We start from the raw sequence: 24,742 nt of genomic DNA on the forward strand, positions 1-24,742 counted from the left end.
CACCTCACTCAGAAGGCCACTCCCCCCACCCTAGGCACCTCACAGCGGTTCATAGAGGGGCTTTGGGGATCAGATAGGCCACTAGTATTTGTATGGATAAGTCATTATGTCTCTGAAAATGATCCATGACTCCCAAAAGATTGGAAGCCTGGGCTGTAGTTGGCCTATGTGGTTACTCCGAAAGGTTTAGGCTGCCCCTATGAAGGAGGGGTGGGGTTTCTGCTTCCATTATGCTGCCTTTTTGAGGTCAAGTCTCAGTCCCTGGACCCATCTGTGAAGAGAGAAATTCTGGGAACCACACAGGGTACACAAATAGGGGTCATAGCAGTGACCCTGACAGCCCTCGGGTCCTTCCCCAAAGCAATTCACTCACTGGCACGGGCTCCCCTCATTATTGTCTGAAACATGAGGTGCCAGCTACGGAAACAGGCAGGAGCCTGGGTACCACTCGTGGAGCTTCCCCTCCTCCTCACCTCAGGGCCTAGAGGGCACCCCAGGACAGCCACCTTCCTGGCTGGAATCCCAGGTATGTGTGGGAATGAGTGGGGGTGGGGCTTGTGAGGTTTTGCTCCTCCTGCGGCTGCCAGGAGTCAGCAGTATCTTATCAGGCAGAACGTGGACTGAAAGGGGTCTTGTGGGGTCACCTGCCATTCCGCCGACCTATCACCTGAATCCTGAGCTCCAGCTCAGCTCTGAGCCCTGGTGACAGGGGCCAGGACGCAGGTAAGTCTCCCAGCAGGTGTGCTGCACGGTGAGCCTGCCATGCCGAAGCGGAGAGGGGAGAAGAGGAGGTTGACAGGGGCGAGCTCAGGACCCTGCTCCTTTGGGCTGACAGCCAAGCCCTGCTTGTAAAATAACATCCTGGCCGCTGCAGCCCGAGGTCCCCACAGTGCACAGCACATGGGGCAGGACAAGGGTCAGCACAGTTTCCCTATAAAGAGCCAGATGGCAAATGTTTTGGACTTGGTGGGCCATATGGTCTCTGTCACACTCAACTGCCAATTGCAGTGCAAAAGCAGCCACAGACAACACGTAAGCCAACGAGCGTGGCTGTGTCCCAGTAACATTTTATTCGTGGATGCTGAAAATGGAATTTTATATCATTTTTACATCACAATATATTCTTCTTGGGACTTCTCTCAATCACCCAAACATGTAAAAATCATTCTCAGCTCATGGGGCGTAAGAACGAGGCAGCGGGCCGAAGGCAGGCCCTAGACGGCAGACCCCTGGGCCAGGACAGTGCGTCCCTGCCTACCATGAACCGCCTGGGCCGGAGGGAGTTCGTGTAAGAGTTCAGAGTCTAACCCAGTAGGTTGAGACCGTGCATCACTAGCAAGCTCTCAGGTGCTGCTCACACTGCTGGCCTCAGGATCTTAGCTGAGTAGGGAAACCTTTCAAAGTTCCTTGAATCACAGGCTACTGAGCAAGTTTGCCTGGAAGCAGGAATTCCCTGGAGCCCTCCTGCCTGCCTGCCTACCAGCGGTGCCTGAGAGGGCAGAAGGCCCTGGGGTGTGTGACTCTGGCTGGCCTTCTCCTCGGATGGCTGGGTGTCTACATGCTCAGACCTCAAGTTATGCTAACCTGGCAACATCCCCCACCAGGTCCCTGGGGTCTGAAGCAGGAAATCGCGTGGGGAAGGATTTATTTGCTCTTTCACCAGTGTTTGCACATTCTTGGTCATTTATAAACATTGGTTCTTAGGGGCTGAAATAGTCTCCTCAAGTCAGGCCTGAAAGGAGCCAGATCTCTAGAATTTAGTAGGGTAGAAATTACTTTGCGGGAGAAGGGGGGTGAGAGTGGGGGGGGGGGGGGGGGCGAGGAGGGGGTAGCCAAAATTCATGAAAAATAAAACTGCTAAATTAGCAGTGGCCAAAGGCCCCCAACCTGGGGTCTGTGCCAGGAAAAGTGTATTTGAAATCCCCCACAATATTCGAGGCTGTTCCAGGGCAAGGTCTGGCAGCTGGGGGGTCAGGAGTGCCTCCAGAAAGGAGAGCGCCAGCTTAATAGTGCCCCAACAAGAGGCACTGAAATTAAGAGGTGTGAACAGGCCTTGTTGCCCTTGACAATGGAAGGTCAGGTCTAAGCTCCCAGGACCAGCCCTCAGCCCTCAGCTCTCCTGTGTCCTCTCCCCAACCACAAACAGTGGGGGACTCCCAGGCCTGTCCTTTGTCCAAGGAAAATGGGAAAGAACTATCTTTGCCAGCTGACCCAGGTGCATTGTCCACTAGTTTCACTAATGAGGTGCCATCTTTTCAATTGGAAAAAAAAAAAAAAAAAGGTGTTTTTCTTGCACCAAGTCCATCCATACCGTCTTCCTTGGGATTTACACTTTCCAGAATTTGTCCCTGACTCCCACCTAGTGGCTTCTTCCAGTACTGCACAGACACGAAGAACCCCACCCATAGGCATACCAGCCCTGCCCAGAGCTCCCATTTCTTGGGAGCCAAGCACAGAGGAAAGAAAGAGCTGACACTTAGACTTTCTGAGCTCTCACTCAAATCCACACCTGTCATAGGTGGAGGGCAAGAAACACAGACTGGAAATGGGCTCACAATAGGCTCTGAATTTTTTTTTATTCTTGAAAAATAGGCACCAAATTTCCCCTTCTCTCTTTTAAGACAAAAAGGGTTTCCTATGAACTTTTGACTAAATTTTCAAAATGAAAATGTTCAATATGCATATATCCTGGCCCATCATTTGTTCCAGGCCTTGGATGGAGAAGGAGACACAGAGACAAATGAGAAACCCAAGCTCACAGTTCATGATTCAAACAACAGCTTTTTCTTCCCACCTGTTTTGGAACTCTCTCTGGCTTTTCAATATGGTAAACAGATTTGCTCCTTTGGCCAGAATGAAAGGACTGCCTGGGCTTTGTTTGCGGAGCTGGGAGCTGCAGAAGCCGCCATCTGCGACAAGGTGGTGGAACTGATGAGGGCGGTGGCCCTGGGTCCTACTGGGCCTAGGTGTCTTTCTTTGCTTTTCGAAAGGTTAGTTATGAAGGTAACTGAGGGTACCTGAACCGACCAGTAGGATGTCAGAGGTGAGCACACATCCTAGACGGGGCCTCACTTCCCCGGTGCGGCCAGGCCCAGCAGAGGCTGCCCAGTCGGGACATCCTTTCCACTGTTCCTGCAGTGCCGGCTCCGCTGAGCCCTGACACTGCGCAGCTGCACCTAGAGAGGCTCCCTAACCTGCTTTCACCCAGGAAACCGAAGGTCTAAACGGAGGAAGGCAAAGCTGGTGCCTACGGGAGGCCGCTCAATAGAGCCCCTCAACACACTGCAGGGTTGGATGCTTGGCCCTTTCCCGCAGACAGATTGCCAAACCAGCTGCCATTACTACTGAGGAAACTGAGTCCCAGAGAGTGACAAAGAGGCTGGCCCAAAGCAAAGTGGCAGAGCACTGGCCTTTTAACCTTTTGCACTCGGATGTCGAGTGTTACTCGACACGGTTAGCATTAGAATAAAGGAATCGAGAAAAAAAGCAAGCGAGTGCAAAGGGTTAACACGTTCCTCACCTGGCCAGTTTGCTTCCACCTGCCCAAGCACAGTGACCAGGACACCTGCAACCTCGCAGGGGAAAGGCTGGGTTCCTGCTGGGGCCAAGCCTGCTCCATGTACCCCACAGAGGCCGGGGTTCTGGAGGTTCTCGGCCAACCTCTCTCCCTCCACTTGGAGCTGGGCTCGGCCCTGATTTGCCCTCGCTCCTGCTGCTGCTGGGTTTGCATGCCTTTCCCCAGACTTCATCTCTAGCCGCTGAAGCTGCTGGTCTTCACCGAGGACCCCCCAGACCCACATCCAGTGCCATTAGACAGCAGGACAGACTGGTGCCTGCAGGAGATGGGAAGTGTATGTTCCAGCTGTTAGAGAAGTACACAGAGTGGCTCCATCTGGAGACTTCACTGGCTCTGGTATCTCTTGGGCATCTCCCAGGACCTATATCACTAGTCACCACTGTGCACGGGCTGGGTCCACCCCCCCTCACCAGAGAGGTGTCCCCAGGCCTGCAGGGCCCACTGGAAGCTGGTTGACTATAGCCCCTGCATCAGCTCTACCACCCATGCTGGCCCTGGATCCACCTACCCAGCCTCCACCCAGCCATGCCAAGTAGATGTGGAAGAACAGTGACACTCCTTCCAGACAGCCACATTCCCGGAAGTGGTCATAGTGGCACCAGCCCCTTCTGGCCTATGGCACACGTCAGCGTCACTGACAAGCACCGCTCTCCTTTCTCAACTTCAGGACCACCTGGTGGGGCTCAGGGGCTCCTGACCAGAAACGGCCATATTCCCCCTCGGGGCATCATCGCACACCTCACCGCAGGCCTAGGAGGTGGCGGCAGGGTGGGGAAGGAGGCTGCCCCTTTCTGGAACTCAGCTCTGTTCCCATCACAGCGGAGAAGCCTCAGCCTTCCGGCCTGGGCCTCAGCTTCCTCTTCTGTGACCCTCTGTGACCCCGAGGGTCACTGTGGTGCTGTACCACAGCACAGAGTGGCTTCCAGATGCTTCTCTGCAGGCCAGGCCCAGCTCTCTCGGGCTGCAGGAAACTTTCCCTACACAACAGCCTAACACGGAGCTTCCTGGTGCTCCACCAGCTTTCCAGGACAGACCCAGAATTCAGAAAGAGATACTGCTCCTGGAACAAGGGAATCCAGGCCCTGTGTTGCTTTCCTCACGGAAGCCCCAGAGGATGTTCCCAGCTCAGAGAGCCCCACACACACCTTCCAGGCCAGAAGCCTGCCTTTCCTCCTTCTGCTGGCTGCCGAGGAAGGGAGGGCCCTGTTTCAGGCCCCAGAGCCCTGGAGACTCACTCAGAGCCCAGGAACACTGAGTCCTGGGCAGGTCTGCTCTACTTGGTCTTTAGGATGAGTCCAACCTGTTTATAATTATCTCCCCAGAGAGTACTTGCAGTTGCCAACCACTCTGTGTCCAGCCCTGCCAACCCAACACCCAGTAGAGGAGGATCCCCCCCCCCCCCGCCCCATACAGATGGTGGTCCAGGACTAGTCTATCTGCTATTTATTTCATTCTAACCACCAACCACTGCCTCTTCAGCAGCCCCCGTTTTCCTTGGGTACTACATATGCCAATACCTGTGCCTGATAAGATCCACAATCCCTGATGTATAGCAACAAGAGAAAACCACATTTCCTACCATTTAATCTTTCTCCTCTGGACACAGATGATTGGCTCTTGGATGGAAACCTGACCCAAAGGGAGCTAATTCAAAAAGCCTTTGGTTTCAGTTTTTGTTTGTATGTTGTTTTTTTGCACTTAACATTTCTTTGTAGGCCTAGAGGACTTAGCTCAAAAATTATGAGTTAAGCCAATCTGATTCTCTCCTTCAGGAATTTGAGTTCACACACACTCACAGGGAGAAAACATAAAAAGAATTTGTCAGTCAACCAAAAAAAAAAAAAATCAAACTTTAAGGACGTGTGGCAGTTGCTCTGAGCTGTCTTCCTAAGGACCATTCATTCCCCCACTTCATCATGGTTCCTTCCTGACACAGGCCACCCCCCCACTCTGGTGGATGAAAGTACCAATACTTGTTTCCCAGCTTTCCTTGCAGCTAGGGTATGCACATGTGAACAAATGCTGACCACTGGACCACAGAGAAGTCTGTGGGAGGGTTTCAGAGAAGGACTTCCCTTCCTAATTAAAGAAAAATTTAAAAAGACATGTCCTACCTCTGAACAAGGCTGTGTCTGTGTGAGGCTGTGGTGCCTGGCACTGCAGGAGCCATCTGGCAACTGTTAGGGGATACGTCTGAGGGAAACCAACACCCTGAGGATGGTGAGGCAGAAAGATGGGAACGAGCCAGAGCCCTTGAGGTCATCCCAGAGCCACCGATTTAACCCTGCGACCACCCTCCCCCCATCCTCTGGACATCTTCTTAGTGACATATAAACCTCCTTATTGTTTATGCCACTCTATTGGAGAAAGAATCCCAATGACAGAGATGTCACAAGGCAGAGTGGGACCACGCCAGGCCAATGTAGGACAGAGCAGTCACTGAGGCTGTCTAACGAGAATAGTGCAAACATTCAAGGGATGCACAGATATCGTGAATGAGAAGGGACAAGGCTGCCTGCTTGCCTGTCCCTCAGGCTGCCTTACTACTTCCAATTCCAGTTCTAAGCCACGTGCGATTTATTTTTTTAAATAATTCAAGCGAGGCTCTGGTTTGAGGTAGTGCTTCTCAAACTTTAATGTCCGTAAGAATCACCTGGTGACGGTTCAGTGGGTCTAGGGTAGGGGTTCCATATTCTGCCCTGTTTTTCTTACCGGCTACCAGGGGATGCCAACGCTGCTGGTCCACAGACCACGTCTGAGTAGCAAAGGCTTCTACCTAAAAGTGCCAATCTGAAAAGTACCAGTGGGTCTGTAATACTATCAACAATAAAAAAAAAAAAAAAGAAAAGAAAAAAAGTACCAGTGATTCACGGATTTAGATGTTATTTCCTTACAGATAAAAATGACTATGGAATGTGAGTGCACCCGGATTGTAAAAATGACTCTAGGTCTGCAAGACCTTAAATATAGACAGGCTGTCTCTGTGCAAAATCAAAACATTAACATCCAGCTCTGGTATTATGGAATGTTTATATGAACTTCTGACCCCCGGAAAGCACACCATTCACAGGTTGTTGATGGCCATAATGACTCTAAAAGATTTATGAATGCAACAATTTTTAGAAAAATCGCTCCAAAGGAAGGCATTTCCCCAACTATTATAAATAACCCCGAAAGAGATCTACAAATCTGAACACAAGCTGTTTTTGCAATGAATCCTGCAAAAACCAATAACTCTATCAACTGCCTTTGAATTAAAAAAAAATTTTTTTAAGCTTTTTGGATAAATTACAAACGTAAGATCACACAGCACACTAAAAAGCACTGCAGATGAATTAGAGTGAACCATAGGCTAATTATCAAACCATAAACCTCCTGGAGGAAGATAAAGGTATTACTTGATCCGAGTGTGAGAAAGGCCTTTCTAAAGATAAAAAGGAAACCACGAACCCAAACAGGAAAGACTGAGTTTACTACTACAATCCTTTTAAATTCCACGTCTCAAAAAGCCCCATGAAGGACATTTAAAAGCAACATGAGGAAAATAAATGCTGCCAATAAAGCAAAGGGCCAATCACAGGGCTTATTTAAATACATAAGGAAAGCACCAACATTCTAATAGAAAATAAAAGCACAGAATATGAGAAGACCAGGGCAGGGCACACACGCTCAGGGACCCAAAGTGATCTCTAGGGTGTGTCCAAAGAAAACATTGGGACTATTTTTTAGCCTGTCCTTTAAAAATCTCTGCTTTGGGGACTGTTTTATAATTTACATACATAAGGACATGACTGCTTAGGTGAATATGTATATACGGAGAATGAAACTTTTTTCAGATGGGGTATGAGATCAACAGTTTGGAGACCATTCAGAACAACAAATACGAAACTAATGAAAAAAATGCTTAACTTTCCTACTAAACAAAGCAATGCCACCATGATAAAAGGAAAGCATTTTCCCTATGAAATTAGTAAAGCTGTGTGTGTGTTTTTTAATTTTAGGTATTATTATTGACCAGGATGCACAAAAGCCCCACTAATGAATATATAAATGAGTACAATCTTTCTAGAAAGTGGTTTGGAAAAATGTATCAAGATATTAATACCTTTGGGTTACAGTGGCCAGATTTAGCAAACTGCATGGGACATACAGATGATTCATTGCTGGTCTAAAATTCATATTTAACTGAGCATCCTGTGTATTGTCTGTTAACCCTACTTAACTCTGTAATACCACTTTTAGAACTCTGTGTTTAGGAAATATCTAGAGATAAAGACAAATATTTCTGGACAAATACATTCTCTGCAGCAATGCCCTATATTAGTGAAATATTGAAAATAATTTTAAAATGTCAATATTAGAGAAATGGTCACAAATTCAGGCACATCATACCAGGTGGAAGTACCTAGTTACTGCGCAGTAAAGACTGTTGGGAAGACACTGCAATGAATCTCTTGGTTAAGTGTGGTAAGGTCCTGAGAGCGCTGAGACGGGGCATTTAAAATAAACAGGCGCAAAACTGCTCTGCAGTGTAATGCAACATTCAGGGAGCCATGGGGAAGGCTGTGAGTTACACAGGGACCCAGGCACACAGTGACAGGCCAGCCCAAGGGCAGAGAGAGTTAACAAGTGACTCCCGGAGTGGGATTATGGCTGATGGAAATGGGAATGGGAATGGGAATGGGGACATCCACTATCCAACCCTTGGTTTTAAGTTTTATTTTCTGCATTGGAATATTCTTCATGTAAGTTCACCATCCCTTGCCCATATTTCTGAAACCCAAAAAAAGCGCTTAAACAAGTCTTTTTTTTTTTTTTTTTTATGTTGGTGCCAAACTTATTTGACAGCAAAACCTGACCTGAACTGGCAGGAGAATATGTGTGGTCTTTCTTTCTCCCACTTCATGTGGATGCTCACAAGTTTTTCTGTAGAAATGTTTATGTGTTTCCGTCCTGTACCTGCTAGAGATGGTATATATTATATGATATACATGCACTATCTCACCTTCCTAAAGTTTAATAAACACACCTGGATCCAAGGATATCAGACTGAGGACTATGGACCTGTCATAAAATTATCTTTAACCACTGCACCCTGGGTCAGCAGTAGGAGCAGGAACAGAGAGAGGGTCGGTGTCTGTGCCTGGGGTAAAGTGGGCACAGGAGCTGCAGCTGTCCAGACAGGAGGGCAAAAGATGGCCCACGATGACTGGAGAGAAGCCAGGATCAGCATCATGGAGCTGATCAGCTTTGTGGGGTACAGTGACAGCAGAGGGTCCCTCATGGAACTCTAGGGAAGCTGTGGGAGAGGAGAGAGAGAACTAACTACTGAAGCCATGCACCCTGCAACTCCCAACCACAGTTAAATGAGTAAATGAGCAACGGGGCTTCTATCTGTTACCATCACAAGCCTGAGAGGACCACCGAGGACTGTCTTCCTTTGGGGAGGAGATGAGGAGCAGGTTTTCAAACCTAACCTATAACAGGCCCACGTGAAACCCAACCAGCAACCGTCTCCACCTTCCTCTCCAAGCAGTGTCTGGGTGTATTAGTTTCCTATTGCTGTATTAATAAATTACCACAAACCAAGTGGCTTATAGCAACACACATGTATTGATTACAGTTCTGAGAGCCAGAAGTCTGAAATGGGTCTCACTGGGCCAAAATCAAGGTGTTGGCAGGGCAGTGTTCCCTCTGGAGGCTTTAGGGGACAGTCTACTTTCCCAGCTCCTAGCAGCTGCCTATATTCCTTGGCTCTTCGCCCGCTTTCTGTCTTTAAAACTAACAGCAGATGTGTTGAGTCCTCGAATCACATCACTCTAACACTGACTCTGCCTCCTCCTTCCACTTATGCTCTGGGATTAATGTTGGGCCCACTTGGATAATCCAGGCTATCTGCCCTATTTAAAACTCAGCTGATTAGCAACCTCAATTACACCTGCTACTTTCTACTTTGCCATGTAACATACCATATTCACAGGTTCTGGCAATGAGAATGTAGACATCTTTGGGAGGCCATCATTCTCCCTATCACACTGGCATAGAAATATCCAGAACACCAGGCAGACAGCCTACATAATGGAAATATTGAATAACCCATATACTGAATATAATTGTTCAGTATTCGGAGGAAGGCATGGGGATGAGACTACTGACAGAGGCCTCTTGAACAGAAAGCAGGCTAGGACACCTGGGATGTAACCTGTAACAAATGGTATGGCCTCTGAACAAGGGCATCTCAACTTCCTGGGTCTGTGATTTCCAACGTCAAGTCCCCCCTCCTAATTCAGTGTTCCTGTTCCTGCCTTCCTCACTCTATGCATACTTTCCAATTTTGACTCAGGTTTGCAGAACTATGGCTTTAGAAGAAGACTGCACCCCGGCTTTCATCCTCCAATTCAGCTTAGGTAATCACGTGCTTCCTCGGCTCCCCAGGTTCGTTCCTCCAGCCCTGGAATAACTGCATTCCAGGTCCATCCCTCAGTGGGCTCGCTCCTCGCCTGACCCATTCCCAGATGTTACTAGTGTCTTAATGCTGACCCCCTATTCAGTAAGTGGCCCATGTAATCCTGGGGAGAAACCTTCCACGTTTGCTGTTCTCTGGCCTGGCTTCCCTTTCTCAGGAGAGGGGCTGGAGTGCACAGGCAGGCTGACTGTGGTGCTTGAGCCATTTGGCTAGGCTCTACCCTCCTCCTGGGCAGGACCACGCTGTGGGGGTTGACTGAAGCTGGACTGGAAGCAAGAAAAGACTGGAAGGTGGACAGATGAAGTAACATCCCCAGGCGGTGGTGGCATTCCTTGGACTCTGTGATGATGTCCCCCAGTGGTTCCCCAAACAGGCCCGGGGCCTACTCACCAAGCTCTCCTCGAACCACTCCTTTATGTAGGCAGCTGTGGGGCCCGGGATCTGGCTCAGGAGCGCCGCTCTCTCCTGAGGACGCTCCAGCATCTGCAGGGCCAGCCTCAGGTCCTCCACGAGATGGAGCACTGGCAAGGGGTTCAAGTAGGAGGCCGGGGAGGCCAGTCCAGGCTCACAGGTACCGTCACCAATATCTGCACCCGTTTTCGTGCCTAAAACAAGAGAGGCGGGAACCCTGGTAAGAAGGGTGGGCACCATGGGCTGGGAACGGATAAGAGCCCAGAAGACTACTTCTGCCTCAGCAGAGTCACTCACAAAAGTAAATTCAGCAGAACCCATCCTCAGCCCTGGGCTGGGCTGGGCTGGGTGTGACAGGAAGAGGCCTGTCAGAGGCGATGGCTGTGCCCAGGGGGGGTAACATATGGACTCTCACACCATTAGTCAATGGGAAAACACAGCCAGCCCTCACCACTGACCCAAAACATGCTTGCCAAAACAATGAGATGCAATTCTTCAGCTTTTAGATTAATACTCTTGTTTTTCTTTAAATTAACATGGTAGCCTGCACATATGACCACCAAAAGTTCCTCCTACCCTGGCATGTGCATTCTGGTCCCTTCGTCCTAGGGTGGTGCCTGACTGGCCAGTGACCTGCTGTCATCAACAGATGCAGCGGGAGGGACGCCGCATTAGGGCTGGCGAGGGTTTAGTGTATTGAGCTTCTTCCTGGATGTACCCAATTGGAAAAACTCTCTCTCTGCTGGCGCCCTTGCACTTTTAACCTGTATTACTTTACTCTGTGTACCCACATCTCATCTCCCCCTCGTGGTCCTGAAGTCTCTGAGGGCAGAGACCCTGTCCTATTGGCTGAGTTCCTAGCACGGAGCTCCTGCCCAGTGGATGTGGAAGGGGAATCGGACTGCATTGTCTGCACATGTGCTTGGACGAATAGCTAGAGGGACAAGTGCTTCGACTTCCTTAGAGATCTGGGCTATTGACTCAGCTCTTTCTAATGTGATGTGTCCCGAATAGGACTGTTTTTGCCTTTCTAAACTCCATCATTTAACTTTCTTTTTTTAAAGTCTTTTTTGCTTAAGTACATTGATGTATTTTTCAAACCAAAACTGGGGCGACACAGTCTACTAAAGGATTTCTGTGCTGCTTTAAGAAACATTTTAGGAAATATGGTTTAGATCAGTGGTTTTCAACCTTTCTAATGCCGCAACCCTTTAATACAGTTCCCCATGTTGTGGTGACCCCCAACCATAAAATTATTTTCGTTGCTACTTCATAACTGTAATTTTGCTACTGTTAATGAATCGTAATGTAAATATCTGTGTTTTCCGATGGTCTTAGGCGACCCTGCGAGCGGTTCTCAATCTGTGGGTCATTAGTTTAGATGGATGTCAGGCCTGCAGTGTAGCCGTGGATTTGCAATCAGGCCCCGGCCTCCTACTTGAACCCCTTGCAGGTGCTCCATCTCGTGGAGTTTCTAGGGCTGTTTACAAGGCCAACAGGATAAATTATTTGAAATCAGGCCCCGGCTGGAAAATGTGGGATGTAGGGCCACCACATCCATGACTACACTGCAGACCTGACATCCAATTCCAGGGCCCTTTACTCTTCTAAGAGCCAGCTTCCTACTTACCAGGGCAGTCTCTGGAATGAGAAATCCACACAGAAGGAAACAATTACCATTTGATTACCGGTTTGCTTTCTGAAAGTGCAGGATAGAGAGAACCATGGGTCACAACCCACAAGTCCATGGCTCTGGGGAGCCAGGGAACTGCCTGACCCCCCAAACTCCCGTGTGCACTCAGCACTCTCCTGCTCCTACAGATCCAACTTAGAGTTGATGAGGAGGCCCCAGCCTAAGTTCAGGCCAGAAAACAGACAGAAGCAGAGCAAGACCCCCAATCTCCACACAACTGCTGAGTAACCAACCCCTCTCTGTCCTGGACACACTCCAGCACACACACACACACACACACACACACACACACACACACACACACCTTTATAAATGTAGGCTGTACTGGACACACTCCAGTACACACACACACACACACACACACACACACACATCTTTATAAATGTAGGATGAGTCAGGTCAAAAGTAGTTGGGAAGACTGAGACTTTCATTAACTTTCGATCACTCTGTGGTCTTGGACAACAGAAAACAAAAGTAAACACACACATACCTTTATACCAGTAATTATAATAATTATAAGTGCATTGACCTCACTCATTTAAACTCAAAAATTTGAAAAATGGAATAAAAGAAACCCAATTCTTTAATTATGACACTGAATGATTGCACTATAAAGTGGTTCAAAAGATAGAACTAAATTATTCCATACAATGGAGTAGGTATGTTGATTAAACTATTAAAAACAGCTACACACACACACACACACACACACACACACAATCACTGGGTAAAATGATAAAAATAAATTTAAAAATCATCTAAATAGTCCTATAAAAAAGGAGCCATAATTTTTTTTAAATTTATTTTTTGATTAATCCTCACCTGAGCATATTTTCCCATTGATTTTTAGAGAGAGTGAAAGGGAAGGGGACAGACAGAGATACACATGGACTGGGTACCTCAGGCACCCTGACCAGGGCTGGGGATCGAGCCCACAACCGAGGTACAGGCCCTTGACCGGAATCTAACCTGGGACCCTTCAGTCGGAGAGCTGACGCTCTATCCAGTCCACAGGCCGGTGCTCTATCCAAAGCCAAACATGCTAGGGCTGGAGTCATAATTTTAAAATTTTTCCACAGAGGAAATGTCAAGCCACATGCTTTTACAAGTGAGTTCTTCAGGAAGTGAATAATTTTAACTGTCTTGAATGCTCCCAGCTCACACAGTCAGGAGCACCTGCCCATGCAGCTTGTGGGTCAGCTTGTGAACCGTGCCCTGGAGCTGGGCACCTGAGCGGCCCTCAGCACTGCAAAGGGAAGTCACAGACCTTCCCGTGATGAACTGGGGTAAACAGACCCTAAACACACATTTCCAAACCCAGTCCCACGGTAGGTAAAAGGGATAACACATTGTGACCATCCCCCTTGGGAAACGACAGATCCAGCAAAACCAAAAAGAAAATAAAAAATAAAGGAGTGATATATATATAAACAACAAAGGACAAATAGCAAACTACGTCTAAACAACTAGAGATGGCATGTGACGTTCAAGCACATAGAAAGCAGTTTTTCAAAGCTAACCATAGACAACCATCAGGAACTGGTGAGGGGGACCTATTACTCTTTCCACATGTCCCTGGGAAGGGAGGGTGGTTTCCACTAAGGCCACATGTGGGGCGTCTCCCCTGTGTCCCCTCACCCAATTTTACTCACAGGAGGAATGGCTCCTCTGATGAGAGAGCTGAAGGAAGGAATTCTCTTCGAAGCCACCTGACCCTGGGTGCGAGCATTCTCTTCACGAAGGCTTCCTGAGACCAGTTCTGCCCCAGCAAGGTGGAAGTCTGGAGTTTGGAATTAAGTATAATTTGTGTGTGTGTAGGGGGGGTGTTTGTGTGGGTAGGATGGGAGGTATTTGAAGTCCTAATGGTGTCTTGAGGTCAAGCTAACCTTCCTAATAAATAAAACTAATAATAAAGCTGATATTTTGGTCTCCCTTTCTCTTTGTCTATTCCTACATTGGTTTAAAACTAAGGAGGGGAATAAAGGGATATTGTTTATTGATCATTGTGCTAGCCAAAATAATGACCCCCCCAAAAAAAGAAATGTCCATAACCTAATCCCTGGAACCTATAAATGTATTACCTCACATGCCAAAGGGCTTTTACAGATGTGATTAAGAGTCATGAGATTGGGAGATTATCCTGGATTAATAGTCACATAAGCTCTTAAATCAGGACATGGAGGCAGAACATTGAGTCAGAAGTGAAAGGTGAGGATTTGAAGATGGAGGAAGGGGGCCATAAGCCAAGGAAGGTGACAGCATTATAGCAGCAACAGGGCAGGCAGTGGCAGACGAGTTGTACAGAGAAAACCCTCCAAAGATTCACTGCACGCGCACACACACCCACACCATTTTTTACAACAACCAAACCGTCAGAGCTCAGAACTTCAGGGTAAGAGCATGTGAGCGGTGTTCACCCTGTAGGCCACCGCCAATTCCCTGATGTCCTAATACCTGGGCTTGAATGGGCCACTTGAGGGGGACAGGAGACAGCTTAGGGCTTGAGCAAAGGAAGAGACTGGTTGGGGGACGTCTGTATAATGCCAGGATTCAAAAGGGCAATACCTTCAGTAAATCAATGAGAAAAAAGAGAATGATGGTGTTGAACAGTGCTTGCCACTGTGGGTCATTGCCACCTCTTCACACAAAGCGGAGTCTCTGACATCTGAGCCCGCTAGATAACCCCAAACTTCCACTCTTCAGTTCAAAGTCACAGCAGAACACTCTCCACCTGAACCCTGAACGGGAATCAGGTGACTCCGTTACTGATGACTGCTGTGTGCCGACCTACTTCTGAGAGGGCGTAGACAAGACCAATTACCTGTGCTGAGCATGGACTTGTCGTGTGACCTTCAACACCACAGTAAAATCATTATGGGCCAAGGTAAATAATCTCAGTCTTGATCGGAACTTTTTCTACCCTCAATCTTTAAATCTTAAAAAAAAAATCACAACAAACAAAAACCCAACCCCGATACTAACCAGAACTGGCAGAAAGGCCCAGACAGAGCAAGCTCTTTTATTACCGGTCATAAAACAGGCTCCTTTTAACTATTCCTCATTCCTGGGTACAGCTTGCAAATAAGCGCATGAGTAACCTCTTGCCACGGTGAGAGGAATAAGTGGCCCTCTGTGTCCTCACCGCAGGGTCCTCTGGTCCTATTACAGAAGTGGCCTCACTGAGCAGCCACTGAACCTGTAAGCCACAAACTAAGCCCTCCGCAACATTAGCATATGTGGCAGTTGCTCTGGGCCACCCAGAGGGATGTAATTAAGCCATGCAGAGTTCAATTTTAAGTGTCAACACTGTAATTCAATTATAGTATTATTTGCAGGTGCATCAAAGGGACCAATTGGAGGAAGATCAGATGGAAAGCTAACAGGTACTAGAAGCTACAACAATAGTCTTTTGTACTAGAAACGCATTATTTTTACAGGGGCCCTGGAGTCTTTAACAGTCACCTTTCCCCAGTTTTCTGGCATAAAATTCCAGGGTTCCAATCAAGTAGTCATACCTAGGATATAGGGATTTAGGCTTTAAGTATTCGACTGTACAGAAAGTTTCATTTAATGGTCCTATTCGTGCTTACACGGCATTTCATTTTCATATAGCCCCAGAGCCCCCCAAGTGCCTCGAGATGAGGGTTGCCACACGATGGCTCAGGATGGGAATACTTGGACGTCCTCAGAATATTCCTGGCCCTGTTGTTCATGGGAGCGATGATCTCCTGCATCGTCTTCACTGATTGGAGGAGCAGGACACTTTCATTTGCAGTGAATGCTTAATCACATAAACACACCCTAAATGTTACTCTTTTTGGAAAGAGGTTTGGGAAGCGAACAGTCACCTATCAGACCATAGAGTAATTTATAAAGGGAATTTCCTTATGTAGAGTTATGATTATGAATAATCATGATTGAAGGCATTGTGTCTGTTTTAGGAGGAATCCGTGTTGTTTGTGCATAAATGGTTGCTATTTGGGGTGTGCAGGAAGTCCATAACATTTTCTTCCATTGAAATAAGTGATGATTCTGTTTTCATAAAGTGAGAGAATACAGCCCTTGGGTACTCATTTAAGTACTTTAACAGGCAAAAGCAATGGTGTTTTGGTATTGTCGGCACTACTTGATATCATCTGACTGCAAATTAATAAGAGAATTGAAATAGGAAGGGAGGGTTTAAAGGTTCACCCAAAGATGTCATTTCTGCGGGATCTCTGGTGTCATGATGTGCCACCGTTTGAAACTTTCTTGTAACTGTGCCACCCTGTAAGCAAAGGAACCCGTACTTGAAAGTGTCGTGTGTAAGAGAGATGAGAGCAAAGTCACTCTCTAGCTAAGGGACTGGGAGCCAGAAGTGGACCTTGCTCCCAATGAACTCTTTCTCCTATAGACAGGCCCCCCAGAGCCCCCGGGGCCCTACTACACACCACCATAGAACTAACCCAGGAATCAAAGGAGCCCAGAAGAGACTCGGATAGGCCTGGACTCAAACCTTAGTTCTGCAATTTACTATCACTATGACTTTGGGTGGTAAAAACAGTAATGTCAATGCTAACATCCACAAAATAAGCAGTAACTCATACCAATTGAGCACTTACCAAATGCTGTATTTGCATTAATTTAATCATCCCAATAATGAGCTAGGTATTATCATTACCACTTTTATCTGTAAGGAAACAGAGGCTCAGAGAAATTAAGCAGTTTGCCCAAAGATCCCACAGCCAGAGTAAGTGGCTGAGCTGGGATGCTATCCTTGCCAGTTCAACTCCATAGTCTACATTAGTAACCATAAAATTCCCAAGCTCTGTGGTCCAGTTCAGCCCAACCATCTTGAAAATGAGGATGAGTTAACAATCTTGAGGCAAAGTGTCCAGCACAAAGGCATTCAATAATTATCATTCTTTTGATCACAAACAGCACAGAACATATGCCCTCCAGATACTCACTAATAACCTCAGTGTTGAATTAGCTGTCAAATAGTGCTTATCAAACCCTGCATGAGCCAATTACTACTCAAGAGATGGTTCACAGGACGTGCCAACCACCGAGTCTTAAAAAAAAAAAAAAAATCAGTGATTTGTTATTCCAAAAGAATCAGCCAAAAAGGAACTATCAGGGAAAATAAGAATGAAGTTCAGGGTGCAGCCAGAGAGAGTATACATACAGAAACCACTAACTGCCTTTTAGCCAATGAAAAGGAGAGCCTGGTCACAGAAATAAGTAACACATACATGTAACACATGTGTATGAAAGAAATGTTTATGCGCTGCAGACCAACTGAGGCACCAGAGATGGCAGCACAGCCTCAGTTTTCAAGGAACTTACATTCCAGTGCAGGAGGCACATGACACACGAAGAGACAAAAACGAATGTCAAAGGTCAGGGGGTGATAAGTGCTATAAAGAAATAGCAACAGGACACGAGGACAGAGAGTGATGTGGGGGAGCACAAGGAGGATCTCCAGGTTCCACACAACCCATATCCAGGCCACTCCCTCCACACCCATCCCAGACCCTCACCTGCAGATCCTGGACCAAGGCGAGGCCCCGAGGATCCAGCCACAGATTCCTCTGAGACAGAGGGGACCGTGCCGAGGCTTTGTTGTTTTAGGAATGCCTGTGCGGAGCAGTTAGGAGGCAGGGCCTGACCCACACAGGCTCTTGTTCAGGAGCTGGCTCACTCATCCCTCATAGCCATCCAAGGCTCTATGCTCTGCCAGGGTCTCCTCCCTGCTCCTGGGCTGAGGGCTTAGCAGTGCCGACAGCCTGAGCCCGTCGGAGGGTCTGACCCTGTGGCTCTGAGCTCAATGCACATGAGCCCCTGGGAGCTTCCAGATGAGACTCTGAAAAGTTTGCTAGGAAATCCACACCCTTGACTGTTTCCTCTCAGTAGGGTTTCGGGGGCCCTAACCTAGAACAGGACTTCCCAATCTGTGGAGCCTCCAGAAAGTGGGACATTGTCATACTCAAGGGCCCCAGTGTTCCCTGAGAAGTTAAGTGCCTGACAGGTAACAACTAGAACATGTTAGAGTGTCACCAATAACATGAAGAAGCTTCAACACACATTAGCCCCCATTCCCACAGGCAAATACACAGAACCCTCAGTAAGTCAGATGCGTCTCTGCAGAATGGCAGGAAAAGCACACGCCTGAGAGGGGGCAGTTCAGGTACCTGTGCGCGTCCTGGGTGCCAGCCACACTCAGGCCAAACCTTCCTCCTCCAGCCGTGGCTCACACCAGGAGCAAAGCCCCAAAGAAGCGCCCAGTCAGCAGACAAGGCCACTGACCTGCATCAGGTAAGGACAGAGAGGAGACCTGGGCCCGCTGGGGAAGATTTTCAACAACAGGTTTGTTCCAACCAACACGGGCTCCTCGGTTGCCACAATCAAGGAGTTAATCGGCCTGAACAGCCCACTGGCAGCCCTTTCAAAACCAGTTTTGCTAGATCTTTTCTAGAGAATGTTCCTAACTGGCTAATGCAAACACGAAGCCAAACAGTTGCAATGGATAAAAAAACACACAATACGGCATAAGGAACATCCTCTGGGGGATGAGGTGAAACAGTACAAAGCCGCCTCCTGACTCCCAAACACACCGGAGGCCGGCTGGGAGGTGAGCGACACCTGCGTTAGGTGGCAAAGTCGGCTGGACTCCGAGTTTCAGCTCGGCTGCGAGAAGCCACGATGTGCCCTGGAGGATTTACAATAAAATCAATCTCACTGCACCCAAGCTGCCTCGCACCAGGATCCAAACTGTGACAGTTATACACACACTAACATAAGTTACATCCGCCTTGTCTCAACAGAGACCTAACTCACACACCAGGTATCAGAGTTCTAGAAGTCTGTACTCTTCAAAAAGAGATGGCATGCCCTGACCGGTTTGGCTCAGTGGATAGAGCGTCGGCCTGTGGACTGAAGGGCCCCAGGTTCGATTCAGGTCAAGGGCATGTACCTTGGTTGTGGGCACATCCCCAGTAGGGAGTGTGCAGAAGGCAGCTGATCGATGTTTCTCTCTCATTGATGTTTCTAACTCTCTATCCCTCTCCCTTCCTCTCTGTAAAAAATCAATAAAATATGTTAAAAAAAAAAAAAGAGAGATGGCATGCACAATAATAATAATTTAAAAAATCAAACCAGGGGCTTCTCTCTGCACCGAAAAGAAAGTAAAGTGAGAAAAAGTGGTTTCTCAGTGTGGGACACGAGCCGTCAGTCATCAGCCTTCCTCACCGTACTTGCCGTACCTGCAATGATCCCGTCCATCTGCTCCAGGGCAGCTGCCAGCGCGTGGCTGGCCTCAGAAGCCATGACTCCTTCTCCCGGCTCAGCCTCCTCCTCCTCCTCCTCCTACTGAAAATTCAAATACAGAACAAAGGAAAAATTACAGAGAGTCCACAATATGCGTACAAGATCCAAAGCCCTCTTACTCCCTCATCATACAGTGCGCTCTCATGAGCATCCTGGTAGCTGGCCTGTGGATTCTGCCACCTCCATGGCCTCTCCCTGATGGTATAAGTGCTCTTTTTCCATGAATCCTTACCACATGATCCCATTTGCTTCGGCAATGAAAAGCCACTAGGAGTCACCCGTAGCAGGAAGCAGTGATTGCTACTGCTCGCCATCACTACAGTCCCAGGCTCCGAGGGCTCCTGCCACACTGGGGAAGGCTCCCCAGCAAGGGAGGACTCTGTCAGGATGAGAGCCCTGCAGCAGTGGGTCACAGCAGGCATTTAGCTGTCTTGTAGCTGCATTTGTCCCACACCTGCAACACTTTCCTAGGACAGGTGTGATCCAGACTGGGAGGCCTCAACTGCCACTTTCTCTTTTCGATTGGCCCCATGTCCACACCTAGGAAGGCTGTGGGCACACCATCATGGGGAGAGTACTGTCCCAGGAACCAGGAGCATGTCTCCTACAATTTCAGCTCTACGCTACCCGGTACCATTCCAGGGGCAGAATCCAGGCCCTGGCCAGGTGTTCAGTTGGTTAAAGCATCATCCCAATCCCAGGTCAGGGCACATACAAGAATCAACCAATGAATGCATAAATACCTGGAACAACAAATTGAGTTTCTCTCAACTCAATTAAAAAAAAAAAAAGGTACAGAATCCCATCTTCTCAGGGCTGGAGAACTTCCCCAAGGATACACTGTCTAGCCACTCCCTAATCCCTTCTAATGGGAGAAGTATCTATTGGTTCCATCTCTAGACCCCTCTGCCTCTAAGAAAAGTCTTTAAACTAAACTGTCTTCCTGCAGCCTCTTTCATTTTCCTTGCATCCCCCACTCCTTGACTGGCAGCATTGTTATTCTACGAAGAGACGTAGGTAGGAGTTGTTGTTTATTTGCTCATTCAGCAAAACCTATGTGTGTGCCCAATGGGCGCAAGTGCTGTGGTGAACAGAGGCACAGCCCCCATACCCAAGGACGGTATAGGTCAGGAAACAGAAGGTCCTGGTGGGGGGGGGGGCGCGGTCTCTGCTGTGACATTGGGCCTTTGGAGTAAAGAACGGAGTGAGCAGACACAGAAAAGTGCCTTTGGAGATGGCGTGGATAAGAATGTTAGGAACACAGAGAACCACACTGGGCTATACCAGTCATTAGCAGTGAAATAGTCAGAGTTGGAACCCAGCTCTGTCATTTACTGTGTTATCTCTGAGCCTCAGTATCCTTATCTGTAAAATGGGGATAATAACAGCACCTGACTCATAGGGTTGATGTCACGATTAAATGAGGAGTTAATATTTCATAGAAAATGCTTAGTACAATCCCCTGCCCACAGTAAGGGCTCCATAGATGTGAGACTTGTTTGTGTGTGTGTTTGTTTGTTTGTTTGTTTGTTTTTAAGTGAGGAGATAACCTCAGGATGTATTTGTACTAGCATTACTCAGGGGATGAGAGGCTTTAAAATAAAGGAGGGAGAAGCCAGATAACCTAAGAGTCTGGTTCCTTTGGAGGAGGCAGGCATGGCAAAGGAAGATAAGCAACCACGTGTGTGGAGGGCGAGGGCAGTGGTCAGGTGCAGAGCCAGGAAGGTTCAGAGACAGGCCCTGAGCCCTGCAGTCCTGGAGGCACCCGGCTCAGGGGAATGAAAATGTCAGAACCTCACTGGCACCTCAGCGCCTGGACAGGAGGCAGCCAAGGCTACAGGGAGCAGGGCTGGTCCACAGTAAGTATAGCAGCCCAGACGGCTGCAGAGCAAACACAGTGTGCAAATCTTGGGGCTGGAATGGAAGCAGGCTTGGATGGGGATAAAATAAGAGGCAGCAGGGAAAGCGATGCAGCAGAAACAGGCGGTATTCAGCACATTCACACCTGTTTGGCCACCTGGGATAGTAAAAGTTTTAAACCCTTCCCTTGGAGGACTTCCCACTGCTCCCAGGGGAAAAATCCAAATTCCTCCCTGTGATCTACCAAAGGGGCGTGGCTGGATTGATCCTCACGCTTCAGTCTCCTGTCCAAGTTTACACCTGCCTGGGCTCAGCAATCTGAATGGCTGATTTATTCTCATCCTTCAGGTCTCAGCTACAACGTCCCTTGAGAGGCCTTCCTTGCACACCTCCATCTAAAGCAGCTCCTTGAAAGCACAGCAGTTACAAAGCATCTCGTCCATACATTTGTTTCCTTGCTCACTGGCCTTGCCAACCTGCTCCATGGAGGCAGGGGGGCCTTCTCTGCCTTGTTCACCCCTATGTGCCCAGTGCCTGGCAGAGTGCCTGGTACCAGGACGTTCATGAGTAAATACTTGTGAATAAATGGGTGGACCCATGCAGCCAGCCTGCCCTGAACCCACTGTGAGGGGCACTAGAGGATACCAATAAATCAGGCCTAGTCTTTGTCCCGATGGGCCACGTGGTCTAGAGCAGAAGATGAAACTATGAACAGATAATTATGACACCGGGGGAGGCACGCTGGAAGAGGCAGGTATGCCGTTTCCCTGGGTCTTAAGGAGTAGAAGCTTTCTCAGAAGATAAGGGGAAGAATGCTGTTCCAGGCGAGGATGTGGTAAGCAAAAGGGAGAGAAGCATGTAAAGGCAGGATGTAGTTGGCAAACGTCAAAATGATTGACAAGATTATACAGGCGCATCCAGTTGCTTAAGATGAGTCAAACCTTCCACGGAATTCACATAGCCTGACAAGGGCAATTAACGAACTTGGCAATCACACTCACTACTGGTCTGGATACCAGTGAGCAACAAATCAAGTGACCTCAGATATAAATCCGACAGAGATTTCAGAAAGAAAGGTCTTATAGTTCAGTAGACTGGCCCCACATGAGGCCTCATTACCAGGGTGAAAGTTAGGGAGCAGTTGGAAGCCACCAAGCCCAGAGGGCCCAGGCTATAGCCCCCAGCAACAAAAGGGCCATTAAAAAATGACCCTTGGAAACAGAAAACAAACAAACAAAAAAGACCCTCGGGCCCTCTGCCCAGGGATGACTTTGCACCTGGCAAACAGCAAGCTGGGTGGACCCGTGGGAGCTGGCATGAAGCGAAACATGAGTCAAGGGTGTATCATATTTATAATCCGGGAGCCCGGGACTGGCAGATTGGGAGCACTCAGGAGTGGGAACCGGTTGAGGGCAGCCAATGAGCTCAGTGTGAGGCAGGGAGAGACAGCTGGGCAAGACTGGGCCCTCCCAGCCTCTGTCACAGGGCCGCTATGGGGTGTCAGTGGGGTACAGAAAAGACCTCTGACGGGAAAACCGTGCAATGGGAGTGCCGCCTCCAGCCCCCATCTATGAACATGGGCACTCTTATTGGAACAGGGAAGCCACGAGGCCATGAACCATTCCCATCTGGCAACCATAGCCATGTTCTTCCCTCACCACTGTCAAGGTTGAGCTCCCATCAGTAACACGCAGTAGGACAATCCCTGCCCTCCAGAACATGGGGTCTCAGAGGCAAATGTGTCATCCGGCAGCACCCAGTGCGTCTGGTGTCTTCCGTGTCTGTTCATCCCCTCAGAGACACATCGCCTCTGCTGGGAGCCTGGGTTCCCCAGGGACCTGGGGCCTATGTGCAGGAAGCTCCATGCCAGAGGGCCTCCTGGAGAGGAGCGCAGCGAAGGGGTCAGAGAGCACAGCTGAGGAGCAATAACCCGAAGGGGCTGGGAAAGAGCACACTCCGAAGGGACAGCCGGATCAGGGCAGCCCCCAGGCAGGTGGTGGCCAGCGGAACTGCAGTCATGTTCTCTGCCAGTGGGAGGGGAGCCGCCCAGGGGCTGACAGGAAGTAGAAGACAGAGGGGTAGGCACTGCCCTGGAGACTCCAAGGTGAGGCGCCCCACTAGCCCGGGAAGGAGAGGAGCAGGCAGAGGAGGACACTGCTCTCTAATACTCAGTACAGTGACGGTTGTCATATTGGCTGAAAGCGTTTTCCTTCTCTCTGACACCTGGACGATTAACCAAGCCCTGCACTGGACCTTGATGAGCAGACAGGCCTCTGATACTAAGAGAAATGTTGTCTACGAAAAGGTGCAGCCCATTCATCACTCCTTCCCTTCACCCACAGGCCCCTCTCCATGCTGTCAGCTTCCTATGCAGTGTCTGAAGCCGGGGCTCCCCTAATACAGGACTCTCCTTCCTCTTTGCTACCAGCCAGGGAGCAAACAGCTGTAAGACCAGCCAACCAGGAGGAAACAACCACGTTTTAGAATGACAGTGTCTGGGAGCAGATGCCAAGGCCACTGAACTGCACCTCACAAAGTTGGTGTGGCCCCTGAGAGCTGATTCGGGCGCAGGATGTGTGTGTTCTGAAATTTAGAGAGTGAGCCACAGTTCACTGCCCATCATCTGGTGTGCCCTAAGGCACGCAGTGATTTAGACATTGTATGAACCACTTTCGAGTTCAGCTGAGGAGAATCAGGAGTAGGCAGAAGTCGTTAAGATAAGTCTCATGCAAGTAAACCTGAACATATCCCACCCGGACTGAACTGCAAGCTTCCGCTTCATTTTATGAACTACTTTTCTCTCAGTAAAGGGGTTGGGGTTGCAGGTGTTTGAGGCAGGCTCACACCATCCTGGATGGAGGAAGGAAGCAGGAACAGATCTAGAGTCCCCGGTCCCCCTGCTTCTCCAGGGTGTCCTGTGACAGGGCTGGGTCCTGACTCCCCGGCAGCTGCATCCAGACAGGGGCCCAAGTCCCCAAGTAGAAGGCACGGCCTTGGGAAGGAACTCCCAGCTAAGAACCCACCACCCCCAAACATCTCATGCCTCTCCCCTCTCTGAGTGGCCAACAGGTAGCACAGTGTCACCATATCACAACAAACCGAAGCTTTCCTTAGAATTTGCAGGTCACCAATAAATCACAGCTGCTCTTAAATGGTCATTTTAAGAAATACCTCTTGCTATAGGTCCCTGAACTTGGGAGACAGCCTCTTAAAGGATACAGAAAACCTATCTCTTGGGGATAGTAGAGCAAGAACCATTAACAGCATTTTAAAAAGGAAGAAGAAGAAGCAGACGATGGAAGAAGACACACTAGGAAGTTCATGGCAGTGCCTAAATTCTAAATCACACCCTTGTCAACCAGTAATAACTTTATAGCCAGACAGTCTTGAGTTGAAGCCTGGGCTCTGCTGCTAATGGCTGAGGGTC

General features: G+C 48.6%; 1 protein-coding gene across 3 annotated transcripts in view; it reads right to left on the reverse strand.

The window, feature by feature from the left end:
* The window catches only part of PPFIBP2 (PPFIA binding protein 2), a 132,268-nt gene that overhangs the window by 79,490 nt on the left and 28,036 nt on the right, over positions 1 to 24,742 (reverse strand). For 2 of the 3 annotated variants that reach the window (XM_079787551.1, XM_079787547.1), the window contains exons 2-3: positions 19,392 to 19,494; positions 10,434 to 10,648 (exon numbers count right to left, since the gene is read on the reverse strand). In XM_079787551.1, the coding sequence (XP_079643677.1) occupies positions 10,434 to 10,648; positions 19,392 to 19,494 (318 nt within the window). Of the gene's footprint in view, positions 1 to 10,433; positions 10,649 to 19,391; positions 19,498 to 24,742 lie in introns of all 3 variants that reach the window. The other variant, XM_079787548.1, reaches the window with a different exon arrangement.

Source organism: Cnephaeus nilssonii, assembly GCF_951640355.1.
Source record: "Cnephaeus nilssonii genome assembly, chromosome: 13".
NCBI classification, from domain to species: Eukaryota; Metazoa; Chordata; class Mammalia; order Chiroptera; family Vespertilionidae; genus Cnephaeus; species Cnephaeus nilssonii.